General features: G+C 33.4%; 1 protein-coding gene across 1 annotated transcript in view; it reads left to right on the top strand.

Moving 5' to 3' along the window:
* LOC134828143 (uncharacterized) overlaps positions 1-21,981 on the top strand; it is a 117,702-nt gene that overhangs the window by 93,236 nt on the left and 2,485 nt on the right. Inside the window, exons 18-31 of the mRNA XM_063841129.1 lie at positions 739-8,180; positions 9,221-9,446; positions 9,508-11,651; positions 12,014-12,079; positions 13,285-13,326; positions 13,541-13,618; positions 13,707-13,993; positions 14,052-14,281; positions 14,614-14,731; positions 17,779-17,930; positions 19,539-19,672; positions 20,714-20,965; positions 21,264-21,326; positions 21,625-21,702. Of these exons, the coding sequence (XP_063697199.1) occupies positions 739-8,180; positions 9,221-9,446; positions 9,508-11,651; positions 12,014-12,079; positions 13,285-13,326; positions 13,541-13,618; positions 13,707-13,993; positions 14,052-14,281; positions 14,614-14,731; positions 17,779-17,930; positions 19,539-19,672; positions 20,714-20,965; positions 21,264-21,326; positions 21,625-21,702 (11,312 nt within the window). The remainder of the gene's footprint in view (positions 1-738; positions 8,181-9,220; positions 9,447-9,507; positions 11,652-12,013; positions 12,080-13,284; positions 13,327-13,540; positions 13,619-13,706; positions 13,994-14,051; positions 14,282-14,613; positions 14,732-17,778; positions 17,931-19,538; positions 19,673-20,713; positions 20,966-21,263; positions 21,327-21,624; positions 21,703-21,981) is intronic.

Here is a 21,981-nt window from a genome sequence, read left to right as displayed (position 1 = left end):
GTAATTTTTGATCAATTTCAAGCCTTAAAATCATCAAATGTGCTCTCAAAAGCAAAATTACGTATTTTTTACGTATTTTATATATATGAATTTTCATGCTTAAGAACCATCAGAAAGACATCCAAAGCAATTTTACGTAATTTTTGATCAATTTCAAGCTTAAAATCATCAAATGTACTCTCAAAAGCAAAATTACGTATTTTTTTACGTATTTTATATTTATGAATTTTCATGCTTAAAAACCATCAGAAAGACATCCAAAGCAATTTTACGTAATTTTTGATCAATTTCAAGCTTAAAATCATCAAATGTACTCTCAAAAACAAAATTACGTATTTTTTACGTATTTTATATTTACGAATTTTCAAGCTTAAGAACCATCAGAAAGACATCCAAAGCAATTTTACGTAATTTTTGATCAATTTCAAGCCTTAAAATCATCAAATGTACTCTCAAAAGCAAAATTACGTATTTTTTACGTATTTTATATTTATGAATTTTCATGCTTAAGAACCATCAGAAAGACATCCAAAGCAATTTTACGTAATTTTTGATCAATTTCAAGCCTTAAAATCATCAAATGTACTCTCAAAAGCAAAATTAGGTTTTAATCTTTTTCCCATAAAAAGTTTTTTTTATTGTTTAAAGTTATTTATTTTTTCCGTAATTTTTTTTTTCAATTTTGTCCTTAAAAAAATCAATTTTTCAAATTTTAATAATTTTTTTTTTAACTTTCAGCAAATCAAAGACGACATCGATTCCCAATCTCGTCCCGTTGCTTCATGCCTCGAAACAGTACGTCAATTGGTGCTCACGGGAGGCGATGTCTTATCCGCACCCGAAGTTTCTGCCTTGGAGAATTCTGGTCGTGAATTACGAGCACGCGTCGACAAAGCGCAAGACCGCACAAGTCGCTTGTTGAAGAAACTCAGCAACGCCCGCGATGAACTCGACAAACTCCGTGCCGAACTCGACACGTTCACCAATTGGTTGGGCGGCGCTCGTCGTACCCTCGAAGAAAAGGAACGTGCATTATCCGACTTGACACGTCTCTCATCCCAATCTGACTCGATTCGTGATTTCGTGAGCGACGTCATCGCACATCAAGCCGATTTGAGATTTATCGCGATGGCAGCGCAGAAATTCGTCGACGAAAGCAAGGATTACTTGTCGGTTCTCAACGATTTCCGTACAACTTTGCCAAATCGCCTGCCACACATCGAACCTGTGCCAAGCAGCGAGAGCCCAATTCGTCAAGAAGTGTCGCTCGTATCGGCGCAATATCGTGAATTGTTGAACAGAGCAAATTCGTTATCAGATCGTCTCTCGGGACTCGGAGGAAGACAACGCGAATATCAAGATGCTTTGGAAAAAGCTCGTACTTGGCTACGTGATGTTCAACCACGTGTCACGTCATGTTTGAACGATCCAATTGCCGCCGATCCACAAACAGTTCAAGATCAAATGAACACCGCGAAGACGTTGCACAGCGAATTTTTGAACAATGGACGCTTAATTGACAATTGCACTCATGCGTTATCAACTTTGTTGAAATCACTCGCAGGTCAATTAAGCCCATCGGAAATCACAGCTTTGGAAGTTCCCGTCGAAGAGGTTAAAGATCGTTATGCGCAACTCATGGAAGCACTTGCGGATCGTTGTAAATTACTCGATACAGCATTGGTTCAATCTCAAGGCGTGCAAGATGCCCTCGATTCACTCGTGGGATGGATCAACAGCTCCGAAGATAAATTCAAGTTGCACCTGAAACCAGCTTCTCTCATCAAGGAACGTCTTTTGGAGCAAGTTCGTGAACATCGCGGCTTATTAGCTGATTTGGAATCACATCGCGTATCTCTTGAAAGTGTGACAGCATCAGCGCAAGATTTGATGGTAACAGCTTCAAATGCGCGCCTTGCGAAGAAAATCGAAACAAAATTGCAAGATGTCACAAGTCGCTTTGAAAAACTCTTGGATAAAGCCATCAAACGTGGCGAATTCTTGGATGATGTCTTGAAACAACTCAGCAAATTCACTGATGAAGCAAATAGTTTGGAACCTGAACTCATCAACTTGCAAGAAGCATTGGAAGGACGCGAGATGCAATCATTACCCGTTGAAGCCCAAGCTCAACGAATGCAAGATCTTGCTCGTGTCAAAGATCAAATCCGTCCATTGTACCAAGATTGCACCAAATTAGGCAAGGATCTCGTATCTTTGCGTGATGTAACCGATACTGGAGTCGTTCGTGACAAAGTTAAGGTCTTGGAGGATCTTTGGAAGAGCCTTGATGCAACTTTGGATGAACGTGCAAAATTATCACGTCAACGCGCCGAACAACTTCACTCTTACGAATCACTCCGAGATCAAGTTACGATGTGGTTAACGAACATCGAACGTCGTGTCGACTCGTTATCCCCCGTTGCCGTTGATGTTGATGTCATCAAGGTTCAAATTGAAGAAGTGAAGCCTTTGGTGAAGGAACATCGTGATTACGGACCAACCATTGACAAAGTCAACGATTTGGGTATGCAATATGATGCCCTAATTGCTCCTGATTCACCGCGAAAACGTTCAATGTTCAGTCCAATGAAACGTCCTGCGCCATCTCCAGCTCGTCGTGCATCGGAACGTCGTTCACCAAGCCCGCGTCGTCAATCATCCCAAGATCGTGATGTGTATCTCACTGATATGAGTCCAATTCAGCAACAACTCAGCGAAATCAACAATCGTTACAGCTTGGTTGGCGCCAAATTGAACGATCGTCAAAATGAATTGGATTCACTTCGTGACGAAGTTCGCAAACATCAAGATAGCTTGAAGCAGCTTGCTTCATTCTTGGAGAAAATCGCGCGTCAAGTCCCTAAAGATACGATTGCGACAAAAGATGAAGCTGAACGTTGCACTCGTCAAGCCCGAAAAGTTCTTGAAGAGATGTACGAGAAGCAAAGTTTACTTGATTCAACGAAAGCTCAAGTTCGTGATTTGCTGAAACGTAAACCTGATGTACAAGGAGCTGATCGATTGAGAGTTGATTTGGAAACTGTTGCTGATCGTTGGAAGGCTCTCAATGATTTGTGCAAAGATCGCATCAACTTCTCCGAACAGTTGCGTGATTTCTTGGATACGCATGACAATTTGAACCAATGGTTGAGCGCCAAAGAACGAATGCTCACCGTTTTGGGTCCAATTTCATCGGATCCTCGCATGGTTCAGAGTCAAGTTCAACAAGTTCAAGTTTTGCGCGAAGAATTCCGCGGGCAACAACCTCAACTCAACCATTTGCAAGGAGTTGGTGCTACAGTTTTGGATCATCTGAGCCCATCATCTCCCGAAGGACAAGATGTCAAGAAGAAACTTGTTACAATCCAAAAGAAATGGGATGATTTGGTTGGAAAACTCGATGATCGCGCAAATAGTTTGGGCGCAGCTGCTGATTCAACGAAAGAATTTGATGCAAGTTTGAATCGTTTACGTGAAGCATTGCAAGGCATCAGTGATAACTTGGATGCTTTACCAAAAGATCGCGATCATGACGAAAACTTGCGCAAAATTGAGAATCTCGAACGTCAACTTGAAGGTCAACGCCCTCTATTGGCGGATATTGAGCATGCCGCAGCTGCTTTGTGCAATGTTTTGGGCGATCCCGCATCTCGTGCTGATGTCAATGCTCGAGTTGCTGCAGTAGGCAAACAATATGCCGCATTACAGAAGAAATTGGATCAACTTAAAGCTGAAACTGAAGCTGCTCTTCGCGGCGGAAGACAATTCGCTGAACAATGCGCCAAAACATTGGGATGGTTAGCTGGAGAACTTGGAAATTTGACAGAACGATTGCTTGTTTCTGCTCATCGACCAACGTTACAACATCAAATCGACACTCATGAACCAGTTTATCGTGAAGTTATGTCGCGTGAACATGAAATCATCATGTTGTTGAATAAAGGACGTGATTTGTCAGAAAAACCAGGACAAACAGCGGATCGCGCATTACAACGTGATTTGGATAAGATTCAACAACAATGGGAGAAGTTGCGTCGTGATGCTGTCGATCGTCATAATCGACTTCAAACTTGCATGGAACATTGCAAGAAATATCATGCGACTTCAGAGGTGTTCCTTACATGGCTCCGTACTGCCGAAGATAAATTGGCAAACATTCGTCCCGGAGTTTTGAAGAAGGCACAACTTGAACAACAACTTAAAGAACTTCAAGCCATCCGAAGTGATGTTTGGAAGAAATCCGGCGAATATGAAAACACTCGTAGTTTGGGCGAAAGCTTCTTGGCTGCTTGTGATGTTGACAAAGATCCCGTCAAAGGAGAACTTCAAGATACCAAGGCACGTTGGGAACGGTTGAACAATGAACTTCTCGCTCGTGCACAAACTTTGGACAATTGTTCACGTCGTTTGGGCGACTTCAACGAAGAATTACGCGATCTCGACAATTCTGTACGACGTTGCGAAGATCGTTTGGGAGCTCATGATGCCTTGGGAGGCGCTGCTCGTGATCCAAAACTTCTTGATCGCGTCAAAGCCATCCGTGAAGATGTTGCTGCCTTGAAGAAACCTTTGAGCAACTTGCGCAAATTGGCGGGAGATATTGCAGTTGAAGCTCGTGCTGCCGGCGGAGATGCTGATCACTTACAAAATGAAGTAGATGGCGTTTCAGATCGCATCAACGACTTACAATCGCGTCTTGATGATCGTTGCGGTGAGCTTCAATCCGCAGCAACTGCCGTTCAACAATTCAATGAACAAGTGAAGAACTTAAGTTTAGATCTTGGCGATTTGGAACGCGAAGTTGATGCTTTGGGACCTCCAGCGCGTGAAATCAAGGTTGTTGTCAATCAATTGGATCAAAACGCTGCACTTCAAGCGAAGATCGAATCAACTGGAAATCGCGTTGCCGAAATTGAACGTTCAGGCGAACAACTCGTTGATTCAGGATTTGCTCCAGATACCGCAGCAACTCGCGATCAAGTTACTTCACTCAAACGACAATTGGTTCGTTTGGAGAACAAGACGAAAGACAATGAAGACAACTTGTTGAAAACTCTCAAAGCTTTGGAGAAATTCTATGATGCGCATACCGCGATTTTGGATGATTTGACTGAAGTTGAGGGTGAACTGAAGAAACTTAAAGCTGTCAGTTCTGAACTTGACCAAATCAGACATCAACAAGAAGATTTCCGACGCTTCCGTGCTCGTGTCATTGATCCCTTGGCATCAAATGTTGATAATGTCAATAGTATGGGACAAGATCTGGTTCGATCAGCTCATTCAGGCGTCTCGACAAATCAACTTGAACGTGATTTGGATCGCATGAATGAACGTTGGAATGCATTGAAGGAGAAAACGAATGATCGTGAACGTCGTCTTGATGTCGGATTATTACAATCCGGCAAATTCCAAGAAGCTCTTGATGGTTTAGCCAAATGGTTGAACGAAATGGAAGAAATGGTTGCCAATCAAAAACCTCCAAGCGCCGATTACAAAGTTGTCAAGGCACAATTGCAAGAACAGAAATTCCTCACAAAGATGTTGTTGGATCGTCAAAATTCAATGTCATCTTTGATGAAATTGGGACAAGAAGTTCTCGCCAATTGTGATCCAAAGGAAAAGGCAGGCATTGAACGTCAACTCAAAGATTTGATGAATCGTTTCGATGCACTACGAGATGGCGCTGAAGCTCGAACTCTTGATTTAGAACGTGCCATGCAAGTTGCCAAACAATTCCAAGACAAACTTGAGCCATTGACAAAATGGTTGGAAGGTGCTGAACGAAAACTCAAAGCTATGGAAATGGTACCAACCGACGAAGAAAAGATTCAACAACGAATTCAAGAACATGCCCGTCTTCATGACGAAATCATCTCAAAGAAGGTTGACTTCAGTGAATTAGCTGACATCGCTGGGCAACTGATGGGCTTAGTTGGCGACGACGAAGGCGTTCAATTGGGCGAAAAATTACAAAACGTAACAACTCGTTACACGGATCTCGTGAATGCCAGCGAAGACATTGGTGCTTTGTTAAATCAATCGCGTCAAGGATTGCGCCATCTAGTGTTGACTTATCAAGACTTGGTTGCTTGGATGGATCAAACGGAAGCCAAACTCGCCAAATTCCGCGTTTTGCCTGTACATACCGACAAATTGTGCGAATACATGGATATCCTTGTTGAAATCAACGAAGATATCGCATCTCGTGCTCCCAACGTTGAATCTACCGTCGAAGCAGGCAACGAACTCATGAAACACATTTCCTCGGACGAAGCCCTGCAACTTAAGGACAAATTGGATTCACTTCAACGTCGTTACGGCGAACTTGCGAATCGCGGCGGCGATTTATTGAAACAAGCTCAAAAGGCATTGCCTTTAGTTCAACAATTCCATGATTCGCATGCTCGTTTAATCGATTGGATGCAAGGAGCGGAAGCTGTTTTAGCAACAGGTGATCCTCGGGAAGATGATATTCATCGTTTGGAGAACGAATTATCTGTCGTTAGACCTTTACTTGAGAGCGTCAACCAAGTTGGACCTCAATTGTGTCAATTATCACCGGGAGAGGGCGCTTCAACTATCGAAGGTTTAGTAACGCGCGATAATCGTCGTTTCGAAGCGATTGTTGAGCAAATTCAACGCAAAGCAGAACGTTTGCACTTGAGTAAACAACGTTCGAAGGAAGTTACGGGAGACATTGATGATCTTCTTGAATGGTTCCGTGACATGGATGCTACTTTACGTGAAGCAGAACCTCCAGCGCTTGAACCTCGTGCAGTTCGTGCTCAATTACAAGAGCATCGCAACATCAACGACGACGTTTCAAGTCAAAAAGGACGCGTTCGTGATGTTACATCTGCCGCTAAGAAGGTTATTCGAGAATCACAACCGAGTGAAAGTGTCACTTCGCTCCGTGAAAAACTCGAGGACCTCAAAGAAGTTGTCGAAACTGTCGTTCAATTGTGTTCCGATCGTCTTTCGTTGTTGGAACAAGCACTCCCCTTGGCTGAACACTTTGCCGAATCGCATAATCAACTCGTAACATGGCTTTCCGACATGGAACATCAAATCTCCTTGCTGTCAATGCCCGCTTTACGTCCCGATCAAATCGCCATTCAACAAGATAAGAACGAGCGATTGACGCAATCCATCACGGAACACAAACCGCTTTTGGATAAATTGAATAAAACGGGAGAAACTCTTCAACAAGTCGTCAACGATGATGATCAACACAAAATTCAAGAAATTTTGGATTCAGATAATGCTCGTTATGCCGCCCTCAAAGCCGAATTGCGTGAAAGACAAAATGCTCTGGAACGCGCTTTGCAAGAATCCAGTCAATTTAGTGACAAATTGGAAGGTATGTTACGTGCTTTGGCCAATACTTGCGATCAAGTCAACAACGCTGAGCCAATTTCCGCCCATCCGCCACGCATTGTCGAGCAAATCGAAGACAACAATGCCATTATGGATGACATCGATAAACGCGGAGATGCTTATAACACCGTAAAACGTGCTGCTGCTGACGTCATTAGCAAGGCGCAGAACCCCAACGATCCCGCTGTCAAGGATATCAAACGAAAATTGGATAAACTCAACAAATTATGGGACGACATCAACAATGCAACTGGCAAACGGGCCAAATCTCTCGATGAAATTCTCGAAATTGCCAAGAAATTCTGGAAAGATCTTCAAGCTGTCATGGCGGCGTTGAAAGATTTGCAAGATACCCTTTCGACGCAAGAACCACCGGCAGCTCAACCCGCCGAAATTAAAAAACAACAAGTTGCATTGCAAGAAATTCGTCATGAAATCGACCAAACGAAGCCCGAGGTCGAACAAGTGCGTCGCAATGGAAATAGTTTGATGGCGCTCTGCGGCGAAGCTGACAAACCCGAAGTCAAGAAGCACATTGAGGACTTGGATCATGCTTGGGACGGCATTACAGCGTTGTATGCCAAGCGTGAGGAGAATTTGATCGATGCCATGGAAAAGGCGATGGAATATCACGAAACTCTTCAAAACTTGTTGGCTTTCTTGACGAAGGCGGAAGAGCGTTTCAGCAAATTGGGTCCCGTTGGATCGGATATTGATGCTGTCAAACGTCAAATTGAGCAGTTGAAGCACTTCAAGGATGACGTTGATCCACACATGGTGCAAGTTGAGTCCTTGAATAGGTAAGAAAATATTTTTCTTTTAAAAACATTTTTTTGTGAACCTTTAACTCGAAAAAAATTTTAAAAATTTCTTCCTTCACTAACTTTTTCTTAATCAACCCACACACAATTCACATCAAATTCAGAGCACTGGCAAGGCAAGACAAGTAATTATCTTGTTCAGAGTGTTTCTAGATGTTGTTTTTTATTATTGGTTTTCGTATTTTGATGCTTTTATTTTTATTTTGTAGATTTTCATAGAAAATATTATTGCTTCGAATTTTATTCAAATTTTAAATTTTTGTCCCAAAATTAAACAAAAATTCGAATAAACTTTAAAAATGTTTTAAATCCATATTTTTTTGTGAAAAAAAAATTAAATAATTTTTTCATATAAATTTAAATTTTAAATTATGATTTATTAAATTATATATACTTAATTAAATATAATTAAATTATTTCAAATTTTTAAATTACTTTAATAAAAATTTTTAATATTTTTATTTTTTTTTTTTTTAATATGAAAATTTAAAAAAAAAAAAAAAATTATATATATTTACCTAATTTAAATTATTTTTTTTTAATTTGAGAATTTTTGAAAAAATGATTTAAAAATTTAATTTAATATATTTTTTTTAATTTGAGATTTTACTTAAAAATAATTTAAAAATCAATAAATTTAATTTATTTTTTTTTTAATTTGAGAATTTTTAAAAAAATAATTAAAAAAATCAATAAATATTTAATTCAATTATTTTTTTTTAATTTTCTAAAAAATAATTTAAAAATTCAATAATTATTTTAATAATGATTATATTAATTTAATTTAACAAAATAGTTTTTTTTAAAAGATTATTTTTTTTAAATTATTTTATAAATAATAATTTTAAATTTTATATGTACATATATTTTTTTACATAAAACTAAAATCAATATAAATTTCAAATTTTGGGACAAAAAGTTGATATTTAGTATTTAGAAATCGATTTTTATTGGCTTTTTTGATGTTTATCCCTCAAATAAAAGAATTTTTCTAATATTTTCCATTTAAATTTTCACAGACAAGCAATTGAACTCACCGAGAGAACATCCATGGAACAAGCCCAAGCTATCCGTGAGCCATTGAATCAAGTTAACCGCAGATGGGAGAATCTCCTCCGTTCCATGGTTGAACGTCAAAAGGCTCTCGAACATGCCTTATTGCATTTGGGACAATTCCAACATGCCCTTAACGAACTTTTGGTCTGGATTAGCAGAACAGAAAGCACTTTAGATCAACTTAAACCTGTAAGAAATAATTTTTTTCTCTTAAATTTCCGAAAATTTCACCTAAATTTCGTTTTTTCAGATTCCGGGCGATCCACAATTACTCGAAGTAGAGTTGGCTAAACTCAAGGTATTAGCAAATGACATTCAAGCACATCAAAGCAGTGTCGATACACTCAACGATGCGGGTCGTCAATTAATCGAAAGTGAACGTGGTTCCGTCGAGGCTTCAACCACGCAAGAAAAACTTCATACATTGAACAAACAATGGCGTGATTTGCTCCAAAAAGCTGCCGATCGTCAACATGAACTCGAAGAAGCATTGCATGAAGCTCAAAACTTCACTGCTGAAGTTCAAGATTTGCTTGGATGGTTGGGTGATGTCGATGGAGTCATTGGTGCAAGCAAACCTGTCGGAGGATTGCCTGAAACTGCTTCCGAACAACTCGAACGCTTCATGGAAGTCTACAACGAACTCGAGGAAAATCGTCCCAAGGTTGAAACTTTGTTGCAACAAGGCAACGAGTACATCAAACGTCAAAACTCGATGAATGTGTCGTCAAGTAACTTGCAACACATCATGCGAACATTGAAACAACGATGGGAAGCTGTTTTGTCGCGTGCCAGCGATAAAAAGATCAAACTTGAAATCGCTTTGAAAGAAGCTACCGAGTTCCATGATGCGCTCCAAGCATTCGTTGATTGGTTGACGCAAGCGGAAAAGCAATTGTCGGAAGCGACGCCTGTTTCTCGCGTTTTGGAGAAGATCCAGAAGCAAATCGACGAACACAAAGTCTTGCAAAAGGACGTTTCAATCCATCGCGAAGCCATGTTACTTTTGGACAAAAAGGGAACTCACTTGAAATACTTCAGTCAGAAGCAAGATGTTATTCTCATCAAGAATTTGCTCGTTAGCGTTCAACATCGATGGGAGAAAGTCGTTGCGAAGGTTGCCGAACGCACTCGTGCCTTGGATCACGGTTACAAAGAAGCCCGCGAATTCCACGATGCATGGGAACAACTCATCTCGTGGTTGCAAGACACCGAAAAAACTTTGGATAATTTGGCAGAGGAAAGTGCTCACAGCAACAATCCCGCCCAAATTAAAAAATATCTCGAAAAAGTGCGCGAAACCCAAAAATTGCTGCAACAAAAGCAAGGACAATACGATCTTACGATGCGAACAGGCAAAGGACTTGCCGATCGTGCTCCCAAATCCGACGAAGTTATCTTATCCAAAATGCTTTACGAACTCAAGGAGACATGGACTCGTGTTTGCACCAAGAGCGTCGAACGTCAACGCAAACTCGAAGAAGCACTTTTGCTCTCAGGTCAATTCTCGGATGCCCTTCATGCGTTACTCGAATGGCTTAAGAAGGCAAAATTGCGATTGTCTGACGAAGGTCCGGTTCACGGGGACTTAGATACTGTCACCGCGTTATGCGATCAACACAAACACATCGAACAAGATTTGGAGAAACGTCATTCGCAGCTTCAGGGAGTCCTTAAAACAGGCCGCGAACTTGAAAAGAGCGACGAATCGCGTCAAACAACACAAAACTTGCGCGAACTCCAAAAATTATGGGATGAAGTTCAAAGTTTGAGTGAACGTCGCAAGGCACGTCTCGCCGAAGCACTTCGCGAAGCCGAACGTTTGCACAAATCCGTGCACATGTTGCTCGAATGGCTCTCCGAAGCCGAACAAAAGCTCCGTTATGCCCAAACCATCCCCGAAGACGAACACAAAGCAAAAGAACTCTTGGATTTGCATGCCAAATTTATGCGAGAATTGCGCGAAAAGGAATACGAAAAGGACAATACGTTGCGGCTTGCTAACAGTATCTTAGAAAAAGCGCATCCCGATGCCATTCCCATCATCAAGAACTGGATTTCCATCATTACGACACGTTGGGAGGAAATTAGTCAATGGGCGTTGCAACGTGAGAACAAACTCAAGGACAATTTGCAAGCGTTACGCGATTTGGATAATACCATTGAGGAATTGCTCGCATGGTTGACGGGACTCCAGAACACGTTGATCAACTTGGAGCAAGAACGTCTACCCGACAGCATTCCCGAAACGGAGGCGTTGATCCAGGATCACAAAGAGTTTATGGAAAACACCGCGAGACGCACCGGAGAAATCGATCGTGCGTGCAAACCAAAAGCTCCGCCAGCAGGAACGAAGGAGGCACGCAAACCATCGCGTTCATTCAAGACACCAATGTACGTATTTTATCTCATTTTTTAAAATTATTTTTCAAAAAATCTTAAATTTTTATTTTTTTTTTTTCACTTTTTTTCTTTTTAATTTTTGTATCACATCAAAAAATTTTAAAAATTATTTTTTTGTAGAATGTAAGTTTCAATTTTTTATTGTGTGATACCTACTGCATGATTTTTTTGTTTTTTTCAATTTTCTGATTTTATTTTTTTATTTAATTTTTTTTTTCGTGTGACGCACAATTAAACCAAAAAAATGCACTTTACATCATCTTCGTGCCGCATACTTACAATTTTTGACGCCTAACGACACTTGCCTTTAATCATAAAAAATATTTCACGTGTGAAAATTAAAAAAATCTCAGACGAGGATCGCAACACGACATTCACGAAGGCTCTCCAGATGTCGGTTCACTGAACAGAAAACAAAGGTTTGTTTTTGTTTGATTAACTTTTTGGTATGAGTTTTATCATTTTCATTGCATTTTAGTTTGGTTGAGGGTTTTTAAGGTTGAAATTTAATTTTAAAAAATTAATTTTTCATAAAGTTTTTGTGAAAAAATTGATTTTTTTAGGGTTGGAAGGCGTTAATTAATTATGATAGATTAAAAATTTGACGGGTGAAAATTTTTCGGAATGAAATTTTTAATTTTTGAAGATTTTTTGAGATTTTTTAAATAAAAAAAAAATTTGAAATATTTTTTTTATTAAAATATTCATGTTTTGAATAAAAATTAATAAAAAAAAACTTTTAAAAATTAAAAAAAATATATTATAAATGAAAAAATATGAAAAATTAATAATTTAAAAAAAAATTGTTAAAAATTTTATTGAAAATTATAAAAAATTTGTTAAAAATTTTATTAAAAATTAGAAAAAATTTTTTTTAAAATATTATAAAAGTTTAAAAAAAAATATTTTAAAAAAATCTTAAAAAAAATTAAATTAAAAAAAAAATTGTTAAAAATTTTATTGAAAATTAGAAAAAAAAATTTTTTAAAATATTATAAAATTTTAAAAAAATTATTTAAAAAAATCTTAAAAAATTAAATTTAAAAAAAATTGTTGAAAATTAAAAAAAATAAAAATTTTTTTAATTATTTTTTTTTAAATTCGTGAATTAGTTTTGAACATTTTTAATTAATTTTTTTTAATTTGATTCGAATTTAAAAAAATCTTTAAGAAATTAAATTTTCAATAAAAAAATATTCAAATCTAAAATTTTTAAATATCAAAAATAATTTATGCCTTTCCCAATTAAATTTTAACCAATTAAACGCCTCGTATACTTTTTTATCATTTTTTTCAGTAATGGGATTTGTTAATTACGTATTTTAAAAGATTTTATCGTTTCTTTGGTAATTTTACGTTCATTCATTTCAATTTAGTTTTAATTATTTTTATTTATATTTTTCAATTATGGTTCAAGTACAATTTCGGGTCAATTGTTATTAAAATTCAAAAAATGGTAATTAGGGGATTTTCACGGTAAAAATACATTTTTGTCATTTTTTTGGAACAATTCTTCTTCAAAAATTTTCCATCATCATCATCACGAAAAAATCATTTCGCACTAAAAAAAATCACACATTTTTGATTAAAACCAAACATTTTTCTACTTTTAACGTTTGTGTAGCTTCAAAGGATCAAACGTTGGAATCAATGCAAGACGTACTAGGTGTGTATTTTTGATGTTTTGACTAACGATCATCGCCATAAAATGAACTACTAACACGGTTATAGATTTTTTCCCATAGAATTTTGATTTTTTTAGAAATTAGATTTAGAATTTTTTGTGGTTATTTTCCCTTCCCTCTCATAAAAAATTGGCAAAAAACATGTAAACTAAATGAAAAATTTTTGTGTGTCTTTTCATTCATCAAATCATCCAGTCGTATCAGTCCAGCTCGTGAAGCACAAACACCCGACAGAGACCGTCTACCACACTATGGTCCACGATTCAAGGATAGGTAATGGAAATTTTCATTCATTTCCTCTGTTTTCCCTTTTTTTCGAATTTTAAAAAAAAAATCTAATTTTTTGTCGAAAAATTTTTAGTGATGCTGTTGATGAGATGCGTTCACCACGTGCCCGTGTCCTTTGGGATAAATGGCGCAACGTTTGGATGTTAGCGTGGGAACGTCAACGTCGTCTCCATGATCACTTGTTGCATTTGCTCGACTTGGAACGCGTTCGCAACTTCAGCTGGGACGAATGGCGCAAACGTTTCTTGAAATTCATGAATCACAAGAAGTCTCGTCTCACTGATTTGTTCCGCAAAATGGATAAGGATAACAATGGCTTGATACCGCGCGAAATTTTCGTCGATGGTATCATTGGAACGAGTGAGTTTTCATGAGATTTTATTAAAAATGTTACTTTAAAATGATTTTTTTTTCGCAGAATTCGATACATCTCGCTTGGAAATGGGTTGCGTTGCTGACTTGTTCGATCGCAATGGAGAAGGTTTGATCGATTGGCAAGAATTTATTGCCGCTCTTCGTCCCGATTGGCAAGAACGCAAACCCACAACGGATGCTGACAAAATCCATGATGAAGTCAAACGTCTCGTCATGATGTGCACGTGTCGTCAGAAGTTCCGTGTCTTCCAAGTGGGAGAAGGAAAATATCGCGTAAGTACCTAAAATGTTAAAATTCATCAAAATAAAATTTAAAAAATTAAATTTTTAAAAATTTTCAAAATAAAATTTTTTTTTTTAAATTTTCAAATTAAAAAAAAAATATTTTTTTTTTAAATTTTAATTTAAAATTTACAAATAAAAAAATAAATAAAATAATTTTAAAAAAATAATAAATTAAAATTTACAGAAAAAATAAATTAAAAATTAAAAAAAATTTTCGAATTAAATCTTACAAAAAAAAAAAATAAATTAAAAATTAAGAAAACATTTTTTTTTTAAATTAAAATACTACAAAAAATATTTAATATTAATTTTTTTAACAGTTTGGCGATTCACAAAAACTCCGTCTTGTCCGTATCTTGAGAAGTACCGTTATGGTTCGTGTTGGCGGCGGTTGGCAAGCTTTGGATGAATTCTTGCTCAAGAACGACCCTTGCCGAGGTATGTTTTCCGTTACTTTTACTTTTCTCATCACATCAGAAAAATTATCAAAAATGCTCATTTATCATTCATTCGACAACAAGAGAGTTGAATCTCAAATTTTTTTTTAAATGAAAAACGATGCCAAATCGCGTAAGCTAGACTGAAAAGTCTTAACTCAGGTGGTTAATCTAATAAAATGGGTTAACTAAAACAAATAATTAAAAAAAAACTGGAAATGGTCATTTACAAAAAAATTAAAAGATAAAAAAATAACTTCGTTCACGAGTAAATAATTGCTACGTCTTGATTTATTTTAACAAAAAATAAAAAAAAAATTAACTGAACTAAAAAATAATTTAAAAATTAATCGCGTTGATTTTTATGCAAACAAAAATAACAAAACTAATCGAATGTTTTTTCTTTCTTTTTTTATTTGCGCCCAAATTGGTACAAATACACTTCTAAATTGGAATCATCACCGTTTTCCCCCCTAAAAAAAATTTAAAAAATTAAAAAAAAATTTTTTTATTAATTTATTTAATTTTTGATTTAATTCTAATCAAATCCTGCTTAATTTTTATTAAAAAAAATTAATTTAAAAAATTATTGGAATTATTTATTGATTATTTTGAAATTGTGTGATTTTTTTGGTATGTGTGTGAACCCCTTTTATCTCCCAAAATCTCTTTTTTTCTTCTATTTTCACTTTTTTCAAACTTTTTTGCATGCCGTTTTTTAAATTTAATGAATTTCGCGTGTAAATAGTTGCCATAGTCCTTCCTCTGCCATGCCCGACAGATCCGCGACAGCACGAAGCTTGTTGCCCCCTATGTAAGCAACCAGATTTACCGTTTCGACAACAACATAAACACTTGTCGTCCCGAAGTAGCTTCAAATGTAGCACCGCAACGTCCCTTTATAGCCATTCGGTGCACTCGTTGGCGCGCACACAGTCCCGAGATGCCACAATGGATTGCCTTTTTTTGGATGAGCGATTCAGCGATTCGTCTAACGAGAATTTACTTGATGAAATTTACGAGAAATTGGGATATTAAGCATTTGAAGCTACTTTGTTCCTAAAAAATAATTTAAAAAAAAATAATTAAAAAATTTTTAAAATATATTTGTCGTCAATTACGATCTTTCTTATTATAATTCAACGATTATAATAAATTGTTACAAGTAATTGAGCTCAAATATATAAAAATTCAAATAGTTTGGACCTCTTTGGCTATTCGAAATATCAAATTAAGAGGCTTCAGTCCTCGTAAAATATACTTTTCCCATTTTCACGTGTGACAAAAGTGGATCAATTGGCAACTATCGATTTTTATTTGTTGACTTTTTTCGTGTTGTTTGAAGTTTGGCTTGAAATTGAAGTAAAAATTTTGAAACTGACGTCGATATCAAGCTCCTGAGGCTGGTAAAGATGGAAAATTGGCTTGCATTGAAGTGTTTTCTACTACTTTGTGTGTTTTTACTATCTTTTCTATCTAAAAAAAAAATTAAACTAACTAAAAATTTTAACTAAAAATTTATTTTTTTTATTTTTTTGACAATATTTTGTTCATAAAACAATTTTTATAATTAAAATAAAAAAAAAATAAAATCTTTATTTAAATTAAAAAAATTATTATTTTAAAGATTTTTTTTATTAAAAATAAATTTTAAAATTAATATTTAAAAAAATTTGATTGTAAAATTTTATTAATAAAAAAATATGTAAATTAATAAAAAAAATAATTTTTAATTAAATTTAAAAAAAATTAATGAACAATATTGTTGAAAAAAAATAATAAAATTAATATTTTTCGTTGAAATTCAAACTTTTTCTACTAAACTAACAAAAAATCTCAACATTGGATGAACTTTTTGTGAATTGTCCTGCATCCTGTTTGTCATAAATGTATAAATTTTGTACATTATTGTATCATATTGTAAAATTTTGTATCATAAATCAAGTGTGTCATAGCAAAAATTATACTAACTATCCATTATAAATACAAAAAATTGCATTAAACTAACACCCAGCACTAAAAAATATAAAAAATCCTAAAACTTGTACAATTTTGTAAATATTTAAATATTATTTTTAACATAAATTTTAACATAACCTTTAAAACTAATTTTTATAACAAATCGTTTAAAAATCCCACGCTTTGTGGTATTTTTGGCATCAAAGTTTTTTAATAGTTTTTTTATTATTAAAATAGTAAAATAGTAATTTTTTGAATCCTAATTATTTTTACAGTACAACCAGTTCAAGATCAATCCGATTAATACCTTGAACCTTTGTTACTGTGTCATGTTAATAGTTGTTGATATTTGTAAAAAAATAATTTTTAATTTTTTTTAATACATTTTTTTATTTAATTTTAATAAAATATGAAAATTAATAAACATAATTAAAAATAAATTTTCATATTTTATTTAAATATTTAGAAATGCATCCTCGTTGTTAATTTTTGGATGTTTTCTTGTTGTATAAACCGTTAAATATTTTTGAAATTATTTATTAAATTTAATATAATCCCGTTTTTGCACACATTTTTGGCTGTTGTTGTGTTTATTTTTCGTTCATTATTCACACTCATTATTTTTTTCCATAATTTATTTTTTTCTTTTAAATGTTTTATGTTTTATTTCTTGTTCCTTATGTTGTTTTTTTCCTTTTTTTATTTTTTACTTATATATTTTGTATGTATTAAAACCAAAAAATCTGCGCTTGTCCACACAAACACACACGAACAACCTTCCTGCTTCCTTGCTCAACCAACATCGTCCGTTCCTGCACCAAAAAACTCCAACATGGACTTAAATTATATGTTATTATTGGGTGATTGGATGGGTTTCCAAAAAATTTAATTTTTTTATGGGAACGCAATTTTTCTTTCAACACCGAACAAAAACACGCCTCTTTCTATTTAAAAAAAATGTAAAAAAATAATCAATATGGCACCAATCATCACCAATATTTTTATAAAAATACGATTTTTGTCCCATGTCTCCCCGTCTCTTGAAAAAATCCCTCCTTCCAACCTAAAAAAAATCGTCGAAAAAAATAGCCAAAGGACGTACAAACATCGAATTACGTGAGAAATTTATATTAGCTGATGGTGTGTCGCAACAAATGGCTGCATTCAAGCCACGTCGCTCTGTGGATAGAGACTCTACTACCGAATCGCCCGGTATTCCAACGCAAGGTCCAATTGTAAAGGTAAACTTTCCCTTTTAATATCCTCTACTTCTTCTAACTTTTAAAAAAAATATTTTTTTGTATCATAAATTTTTGTATCCATCTATCATGCAATGCACTTTAGTAGAAATTTTTGTTGATAATTATTTTTTAAGATGTTAGATTTTTAGCTTTAATTAGTTTTTAATTAATTTTAAGGAAATTTCGATGAAAAGAGGTTAAAGACTGATATCTGAATCTATTGTAAAAAAACTTAAATTGACGGAAAAAATTTTTAAAAAATTATTTAAAGCGATAATTTTCAAAATTTTTGAACAATTTAATTTAAAAAAAATTTTTTAAATTATATTTGATAAAATTTAATTTTTTTAATTAAAAAAAAATATTTTTTTTTAAATCTTGATAAATTTTATTTTTAAAAATTTTAATTAAAATTAAATTTTTAAAATTAAATTATTTTTTTATTTAAAAAAAAATAAAATAAAAGTTTTAAAATTATTTTTTTTAATTAAAAAAAAATTAAATTTTACCGTAATATCTTTATAAATTTTATTTTTTAATTTTTTTTTACCGAAAATAAAAATTAAAAATTAAATTTCTCAAAAATTTTGAAAATTGTCGTCTAAAAAAAATATTTTAAATTAAAATCCGTTAAAATTTCATACAAAAATGACTCGAAAAATAGAATAGATAGACAATAAATTAGTTCTTAAGGTAAGGTCACGTGTAAATATCAGCATTTCGGTGCAAGGTAAGTTGCGAAATCCGCTAAAAACACTCTCACTCAATCTGACTCTTGAGTGTTCGTCGGTTTTTTGCACTATTTTATCATTAAATGGCATGGTTTGGTTTTTTTATTTGTTTTATTGTTTAAATTTTTGTTTTTCATGTAAAATTGTATCGTTTTGTATTTTGTCCCGTAATTGTAAAAGTATTTTTTAGAAAATTTCTTAATTTTAGTCCATTTAATGTGTGAAAGAAATATTGAAAGATGTTGTTTGTCTAAAAAAACTTCTAAAAATCGTCAAAAATGATCATTTCTCGTCGTAAATTCGGTCTTCGATCGCGTCATTGTTTCAGAAGGAGAGAAAAATGAGCATACATTCCCATTCAAATTTTCCAAATTTATGAGAAAAAAATCCAAAAAACAAAAAATTTTGAAATTATAGCCGACGAACATTTAGCCGAACTCATGCCAATTTTCGAAAGAATACGTGCGCAAGGTGGATTACCGATCTCATATCCACTGCATGTAACGTCGGGCGGTACAGCATTCATCGGCGGCACACGTTCGACGCCGCTCAGTCCTCACGCACCTCATTGCCATCCATCGACGCATTGGGTAAGTTCAAACGACGCAACCTTCCGCAGAGCGTGACATCGGATTTTGACATTTTTAGCGCACAAAATCTAGAAATAGAATAAAAAATTAGGTTTTCGCATACAATAGGTTCAGAGCAAAAACAAAAAAAATAAAGCTTTGTGTTTTCGAAGCTTTTTTTATAATTTACTTAGTTCATAAAATAGCTTTAATCATGAAATTTTCAGTTAATAAACTTTTTTTTTCAGGATTTTTTGATATTAAAATTAAGAAAATTTACTTATTTTGAACTTTTTTTATTAATTTAGGTGCGTGAACGTTCCGTACGATCCATTCCAATGTCCCGAGGTAGATCATCACTTTCAGCATCGACCCCTGATTCGTTATCCGATAATGAAGCTGGAGGTCGTTACACGCCAAGAAAAGTGTCATATACCGCACGGTGAGTTTTTTAATTTTTTCCTAAATAAAAAGTATTTTAATATTTTTAAAATAAATTTTTAATTAATAAAAACAAAATTAATAAAAAAAATTAAAGAAAAAATTTTATTATTTTATTCATTTTTTGAGATTAATTAATTTTTTTTCAAATCATTTTTATTTTTTTTTAAATCAATTTTAGGCCGCTCCAAATTTATTTCGAACTATTTGTCCCAAAAACTTTTTTTCAAAATGGGGGGGCAAAATAAAAAAAAAAAAAAATTAACATACTTTTTCATACAAAATGACAACATTTTATCAGTTTTTTGTCATTAATCAATATTTTAGTTTATTTTATTGATATTTGATAATTTAAAATTCATCTCAGAGTATTTCAAGTTAAAAATTTAACAAAAAAATATTCGTAAAAAAAACTGTCAAAAAATTTTAAAAAATAATTTAAAAAAAAAAATTTAAAGAAGAAAATTCATGTTAAAATACGATTTTAAATACAAAAATTCTTAAAAATTAAAAAAAAAATTAAAAATTTTGGGAAATTACTTGAAAAAATATGAAAAAAGACCAAAAAACGGCCAATTTTGATGAAATTTTAAACTTTTTTTTTTATTTTGCCCCATTGGATTTTCGGCTTTTGAAATGGGGCATGGGACAAAAAGTTCAAAAAAAATTTGGAGCGGCCTTAAATAAAAAAAAAGAAAAAATTAATTTAAATTAAAATTAAATTATTTTTCAAGGATTTTACAAAAAAAATATTGATTTAAAAAAAAATATAAATTTTTTAATAAAATTTTTTTCTTTAAAAAAATTTTTAAATCAATTTTTGATTTTTTAAAAAATAATATTCAACTTTTTCTAAATAATTTTTTATTAATTTTTAAAAATAATTTTTTTAAAAAGTTAATTTTTGAAAATCATTTTTTTCACTTAATTTTTATTTTGTAAAATCCAAATTTTGTTTAATTTTTTTTTATTTAATTAAAAAAAAATAATTAATTTAATTTGTTTAAAAATTAATTTTTAATAAAATTTTTATCTTTTTTAGCGGATACACTCCAACAAGCACCTCAAAACCCGGCTCTCGCCCGGGATCAAAACCACCATCGCGTCACGGTTCAAACCTTTCGCTCGATAGCACAGATGATGGAAGCTCGTCACGCATTCCCACGAGACGCGTAACATCCAGCACGCCAATGAGACCCACAAAACTCGGCGTCACATCTACCACAAAATCCTCAAATGGAGTGACTCCCGGATCAAGATCACGATCTGGAGCAGCAAGTCCAGCTCCTACAAGGTAAGCTTCTTTCTCCTAAAATTTTCCTTTTTTATTTGCATTTTTTAATTTAATTAAAAAAAAATCATTAAATTTAATTTATTTTTTTTTTTCATATTAAAAAAAATGTCATATTTGATATGATTTTAACCCCCAAAATTATTAATCCAAAAAATAATTTTTAAATTGGAATGTGGCTGTCGTAATCAAATAACCAACAAAAAAAACGCATGTCCTTCGCATTTCACCCTGTTCCTCTCCTTCCTTTAATTTTTCCTATCATCCTTCAAAAAATCATAAAATGCATGAAAATAAACAGAAACGGCGGAATGAGTCGAGCATCTAGCATACCGACATTAGTATCTGGCTTGCCATCATCTAGGTAAAGAAAAAAAAACAAAATTTAATCATTCATTAATTCATACTTCCAAGAAAAAAATCAATGACATTCCAACCACAGTTGCTTTTTTAATTTAATTATTTTTGTAAAAAAAAAATTGTGTTCGTTTTTTTCATTAAATTTTTTTTATTAAAAAAAATGTTTTTCGTTTGAAAATCAACATTTTTTGGCTTTAAAAAAAATTAAAAAATTATTTAAAAAAAAAATGTTAAACAAAATATTTGTACTTTTTACCTTTTTCTCTTAAATTACGATCAAATATAAAACGAATAAAAAATAGTTCGCGAGGAGTGATCGGATCAAGGATACCGATAGCACGACGCACATCAAATACATCAACTTCTTCCTCAGTTACAGGGTAAATTTTTCGTAGATGTGACTTTCCTGTTTTATTTTGAGTGATTTTCCGTTTGAATTTTTTTTTCGTAATTTTTTTCAACACCCGAAGAGATTTTTGAAAATCTCGTGTAGTTTGCAATTTTGATTTGGAATGTTTTTTTTATAATAATAATTTTCATTTATTTTTAATAATAATATTTAATAATAAATAACAGAAAATGGCAATGATGGTAATATTCTGGCTTTTTACTTAAAAAAAAAAATAAATTTTTAATGGAGACGCTTTTTATTTTTTTAG

Source organism: Culicoides brevitarsis, chromosome 1, assembly GCF_036172545.1.
Source record: "Culicoides brevitarsis isolate CSIRO-B50_1 chromosome 1, AGI_CSIRO_Cbre_v1, whole genome shotgun sequence".
NCBI classification, from domain to species: domain Eukaryota; kingdom Metazoa; phylum Arthropoda; class Insecta; order Diptera; family Ceratopogonidae; genus Culicoides; species Culicoides brevitarsis.
This window is presented reverse-complemented; position numbering and strand designations above follow the sequence as displayed.